Raw genomic sequence first — 6,075 nt, forward strand, 5'->3', positions numbered from 1 at the left:
AAAAATTTCCCATTCAAAACTTTTATGCTGAATTTTGTAATAGGATCAATGTGAATGCTCTATTTTCCCTCAATATAGGACGGTATGACTTGTTCCTTTGTACATATCATTGCACAAAGTGTGAAAAAGATTATTCACCTGTAGTTTTGGACCAAGTAATTGCTGAAGGTTATTGGCCTGGAAGTCTAAACCAACTTAACCATGTTTTTTTCCCAAGATTTATTTCGCCTTTGGGATTCTGTAAGGAAACATATGCCTGGGACATCAGAAACAGCATTCCTTAAGTCACTTGGGAATCTTTCTACCAAAACTGGCAGGGTACGATGCATATAATATTTACTATTTAAAGGAGCAGTGTCATCGTGTGCGCATCTTTTCTGCGCACGTGAACTTGAAAAACTACTGCCGTAGTTTTTCAAGTTTTCCAGTCCAATATGGCGGATTCGCGAAGAGGCTTGCACGGTGGCAAACGAAATAATTGCGGCCGGAAAAGGAAGTACGAAGGACGAAATGCACAGAAAAATTGGGACAGAGAACACAGAAGAATATTTGTATCCTTGACGATATTTAATTCTTGGAAAGATGCCAAAAGTATTGCAGGATATGAGTTACGTAGTGACAGTGAATTTGCAGCACATCTACTTTCACTGGAATATCGAAGAAGGTAGGCATAAATATAATAGCCATTATAGCGCGTATAATAGTCATTATAGCCCGGATAATAGCCATTAAGCTTTAAATGCCCTGTTCGATTAATGCGCAGATTATCATTATTATACAGGTCTGATGAAACAAGGGGATACATTCAGCCAGCTGAATGCCCTGAACCAAGTTCGAACATTATAAATATAAACACAATAGGTAGGGTTTTGAGATGTCATAGTTTTTATACTGCAAACAGACGATTAATCTTCAACGTATAGTTGTATATATTTAGGCCAAAACGTAATATCAACACCGATAAAGAAGACAATGAAGGATGTATTGTATAAACTTAAATGGTATTATTAAATATTTTGCAGACATCATGACATTTCCTATTCAGCCCTGCAATATTTGAATGCTGACAGGGATCTAGAAAGTGATGATTCAGAGACAAGCAGGTACAGTATGTATTCACTGCAAAAAATCGAAGTCTACTCTAGCATAGTTTTCTTATTACTGTAAGATTATTTTCCTAATTCTTATAAGAAATTATTTCTTGCCAAGAAATATCTTATATTAATCAGAATTATATTCTTGTATCATAAAATTACATTCTTGCAGTAAGAAAAAGGTGCATCACAACATTGTGGTTGACATGTTAAAATAGATTAAACTTCAAAAAGTCATTTTAAATCCTGACCTGCTTGCAAGCTTCAAGTACTACACACAATTCCGGTAATTATATTGTATCATTAGATCAATCACCACCAGATGACAATAAATATTCACCATTTATTTTGAGACAAATGATTAACCAACTAATGTCCCCTGTCCTCTCCCACCCCTCCTCGCGAAATTTCAAACCGTTTTTTTACTTTTACAGGCATACAGGCTCCATAGAATGTGCAAACAGTCTGAGCTTAGTATATACTCCAAAAAGAATGCCATTCAGGTTTGCCTCTACTACATGTTCAAGCATTAATCATGTCTTGTCTATCTTAGGACAGTTCTAAAATAATATATGTATGATGGCATCTAGTTACAGAGCATTCAAGGCAAGAAAGCAATTGACAGCTATAGATTGGAACTTTCACATTAATCTCCCACAAGCTAAGAACAAGAGTACTGGAGATGTGATGGTCACACGGAAATACAACCCTAGAACAAGAAAATGGGATGTAAAGGTTGTGAAAGTGGAAAAGGGCTATGACTACATCCCATTACTAATTGCAAAGGTTTTCAGAAGCAGAGAAGATGAATGACAGTGTCACACGAAGTGTGCCTCTGAATGAAAGTGACCCTGGCCTTATTGCCCAAACAATTGCACACATAGTTCCACCTCCCACAAAAGAAATTCCTAAAAGAAGTAGATTTGAACAGAAGAAATAAGTATCATTAACTGTTGCTATAAATAAATTGTATATAATAGTAAACATAAAAGCTTGTTCATGCATGCAATGTCTTAATCAATGTTCTCTATAACCCATATACACTCCTGTAATGGATGGGTACTGTTTTCGTATTTTCAATACTACGCAAGATGGACAAACCCTCCTGTTCCCTTTTCCTAGATGCCCATACCGTGCCAGAATAAATTGTCTATATGCCGCTTTTCTAAAGGCTCGTGTACTATTATCCTCTCGATCATTCCTTATGTCGCTGGAATTCCGTATGCACAGCTGTAAGACATCAGGATCAAGACACAATTTTTCAAACCTTGATGTCAACGATATGCAGCTCTTTAGTTTACAACATCGATTTTCGATTTCTTGTGGCATGGGTTGACAATATCCACATTTGCACCAATCTGGCCCTTGTGCAGAGGGTTGGTTTTGAGGCAGATCAGGAGGGTTGCTCAGTTTCCTCTTCAGACTGTGCTCCAAATTCACCCATGTCTTCATCCTCTTCCACAAGATCATCATCCATAATAAGCAATGTATGAATATAATCCATGCTTCCGATGCCTCGTCTAAGACTGCGAATAGCCAATTTTCGAACCATATCTTCATCCAGTGTGGCTACAAAGTCCTAGGGCAAATTAAAGCCTTTATCCTAACCCTCGGTGTAGTTAGTTTTAAGAACTAGTTTGAAAAATTGATTGGACATTGTTTACATATATTACCAAAACTATATTAATCTTGACCAACGCAATCAGTATATATCAGTAATTGAATAAAAATAAGTTATTAAAGAAACTGTTCTACCTTTACATCCTTATTTTCTTTTTCTCTTTGTATTTCCTCTGTCTCTCTTGGCTCGTGAGTGAGGCGAAACCCTTGCTGATTCATACGTCTAACTTTACTGTTCGTTGGTTTCCCCCGACTTTCACCTTCATAGTTTGCTGCCGCTTTCTGAAACAACGCCATATATTAGAAAAGTGAAGAAATTGTAAAACAGAAAAATAATTTATTTCAAGCTTACCTTATTCTTGCAAGGTTTAGCACGAGTGCCGCATTTGCACGCTACAGAGCAATCCATATTTGAACCTTTGCAAGGGCATCCTCGATTCGTATTCGGTTTTCGCTTCACGCTACAAGAGCTCTTGCACTTACAATATTCAACCTGCGCTAATTTAAGAAACATGATATGCATTTGGTATTTATGTTGAGTAGACAAGAAAATATGCATAGTTTTGTACCGTCGAGCTTGCCTCAGGGGACGCCATTGTTCAATATTATTTAACGCACCGAACAATATCCGAGACTTTCCGATTCGTTTTTTGTTATGCGCAGAAAAGATGCGCACACGATGACACTGCTCCTTTAAATTCAGTGTTAAATGTACCATTATCTCAAATACCTTTTTTCACATAATTTTTCCTTAGTTTTCTACCATTAATACGGCAGCTTTTCATCGTGCATTCAAAGAATGGTGCTTTGCAATGCATGAAATAGAATTGTTGCAAGGAAAAAAGTGGATTGACTGTCCCTGTTGTAACAAACTCCAGCATTCCTGCCATGTGGATGGCAATGCTAAGTTATACAGATATAGTTGTGTTCCAAGGTACTGTACTGTAATTGTACCAATTGAACGTAGAGTTCTGAAAAGTGATAATATATTATGAAACAAGAATTATATTTTTTCATACTGTACTTGCAGAGGTGAAAGAAAATGCTATTATGGCAACCTTTTTATTGAAGAAAAAGAATCTGTCGACTCGCATTTAGAAATTGTATATGCATCAGCTGCATCCAGGGTATAAAATTTGCTAAAACACTATTATAACTACTGTTGATATTAATCTAAACACTAACACTATATATATATATATATATATATATATATATATATATATATATATATATATATATATAATTATACCTTAAGCGAGATTAAACACGGTGTGCAATTTTCCTAACATTTTGTGCAGATGATATACGAGATGACAACCTTCGAGAAAGCGAATTAGAAAGTAGAGTTACATTCTCTTTTTAGAGAAACTCTGGCAATGCATACTGTGGTACATCTAATTGGAAAGCTGCCAGGAATACAGCAAATGCAAGATCAAAGCTGGATGAAACTGGTCTTCAGGTTGCTGGATGCCGACATGCTCTTGCTCAAGGCGCAGTTAATATGTTCCAAGGTGAATAAATATCCGATATTCCTTTTTCGCTTATTTCTAAAATAACATTTAAGTGACAAATTCCCCGAAATTAAACTATTTCGGGCTTATTATGAAGATTGATCTCTTGTGGTATAAGACTTTTTTATTTATACTTTCATCGTTTATGGTAAGTATTCGTCTGTGTAGGTAAAAAAATTGATAGATAAGAACGAGCAGGAGCTCAGGATGGAAATGGACACAATCAGTTCTGTAGACCATTTAGAAAGCGGTGTGTTGGAGATGTGGAGTCGGGCAATAGCCTTGTGTGGAAGACGTATGTACTGGGTTTATATTGCGGCATGTTGCGCAAATATATTTAGCTACTACTCCCTAGTTATGAAGGCTTAAGTTTGTGTCGATAGTACGAACAGAGATGATAATTCTTTACATTATGTTAAATCAAATTCCATTGTTGGTTTATATTGATATTTTTTTACAGGCAGCCATCTTGGAGAAGGTAGTTTGTGTAAACAGGAAAATGATCAGATACAATACTATCAGCTCAACCCGGAAGTATCTCAAGCCATCTCTCTTATACCAATTTTTGAAGAGGCTCGTGATGGTGCGGGCGGCGCACTTGTCACCGGGAATGACGAGTTGTTTAAGCAAGTGTTAGGAAAGCAAGAGGATCTTGAACGAAAGAAAAAGCAGCTGGCGAAACTGAAATTGAGTATGAATATCCGAGGATGCCATACAAAAAAAACGGAGGCTTTGGAAAATGGAAAGAAACTCTTAGCTTCTCGTAAGCTTAGCCAACTAAGACAAGAAATTGAGATGTTGAGTTTTTCAATATCTCAAAGGGTGTAGAATATTGGCCGACTTGCCGGTTAGAAACAACAGAATATATTTTTGAAGTGTATTTTATTAATTACTTGTCATAATTACTCAAACATTGTGCATGACCTTTCGTTAACAGACTCTTCCAAGCAGAGGTCAAGGTTGCGGAGCAAAAACATGAGTGAAAAGAAGAAACGTGAAGACTTGGTTTCGCAACTCAATTATATCAACCAGATGCTTGAATAACCAGGCGATGAGATAACATCTGTCCAGGCTATGAATGGGCATTTTCCATGGATAGATAAAGACGATAGTCGTGGTATTTTAGTATTGTTGAGTAACTTGTTCACTTCATAATTGTGATGCATATGCATGGCGTAACATTGCGATTTTTTTCCTTGTATTGTAGATGTGTAGCCGTTACGAGCAAAAAGGAAAGCGGTGGAATTACATCTCACTGGTAAAAGATTGGAAGAGGAAGTTTTATTGTTGGAGCAGGAAATGGTTCAGTTTCTCTGTTATTACAGAGATACTATTATCCCTGCACTTGTATCCCGTTTAGAAGCTTGTGATAGAGGTACGTATATATATATATATATATATATATATATATATATATATATATTATATTATATTATATTATATTATATATATTATATATATATATATATATATATATATATATTATATATATTATATTATATTATATATTATATATATATATATATATATATATATATAATATATATATATATAATATATATATTATATAATATATTATATTATATTATATTATATTATATATATATATATATATATATTATATTATATTATATATATATATATATATATATATATATATATATATATATATAAACTTAAGCTAGATAGATTAAACAGAGTGAGCAATTTTCCTAACATTTTGTGTACACTTTTTGTGCAGATGATATACCAGATGACGACCTTCGAGAAAGCGAATTCGAAAATAGAGTCGGTGATCAGGTATTTTACTATAAGTTATAGATACTTTTATGAATGATATTGCTTTC

At 34.8% G+C, this 6,075-nt stretch overlaps 1 protein-coding gene and 2 long non-coding RNA genes across 3 annotated transcripts; 2 read left to right on the forward strand and 1 right to left on the reverse strand.

Annotated features, from left to right (window-relative positions):
- Positions 1–356: 356 nt before the first annotated feature.
- On the forward strand, positions 357–996 carry LOC114531879. The gene is made up of 3 exons (XR_003687896.1): positions 357–664; positions 782–861; positions 938–996. It is a non-coding gene; the product is annotated as an uncharacterized LOC114531879 (long non-coding RNA).
- A 322-nt stretch (positions 997–1,318) lies between these two features.
- LOC114531822 lies at positions 1,319–1,893 on the forward strand. The gene is made up of 3 exons (XR_003687891.1): positions 1,319–1,380; positions 1,529–1,597; positions 1,685–1,893. It is a non-coding gene; the product is annotated as an uncharacterized LOC114531822 (long non-coding RNA).
- A 594-nt stretch (positions 1,894–2,487) lies between these two features.
- Positions 2,488–3,400, reverse strand: LOC114531824. Its single transcript, XM_028553439.1, has 4 exons — positions 3,284–3,400; positions 3,067–3,207; positions 2,850–2,996; positions 2,488–2,673 (listed from the first exon to the last, which is right to left on the reverse strand). The coding sequence occupies exons 1-4, from the start codon at positions 3,308–3,310 to the stop codon at positions 2,488–2,490; spliced, it is 501 nt and encodes a 166-aa protein (XP_028409240.1). The 5' UTR covers positions 3,311–3,400.
- Between the last annotated feature and the right edge of the window lie 2,675 nt (positions 3,401–6,075).

This window comes from Dendronephthya gigantea, unplaced genomic scaffold (genome assembly GCF_004324835.1).
Source record: "Dendronephthya gigantea isolate DGI-Jeju-01 unplaced genomic scaffold, DenGig_1.0 000075F, whole genome shotgun sequence".
NCBI classification, from domain to species: Eukaryota; Metazoa; Cnidaria; class Anthozoa; order Malacalcyonacea; family Nephtheidae; genus Dendronephthya; species Dendronephthya gigantea.

Coding starts and splice junctions, on each gene's coding strand:
- LOC114531824 (XM_028553439.1), bottom strand. CDS start 3,310: ATGGCGTCCCCTGAGGCAAGCTCGACG. Junction 3,208..3,283: donor CCCCTGAGGCAAGCTCGACG/GTACAAAACTAT, acceptor AAATTAGCGCAG/GTTGAATATTGTAAGTGCAA. Junction 2,997..3,066: donor CTAAACCTTGCAAGAATAAG/GTAAGCTTGAAA, acceptor GCGTTGTTTCAG/AAAGCGGCAGCAAACTATGA.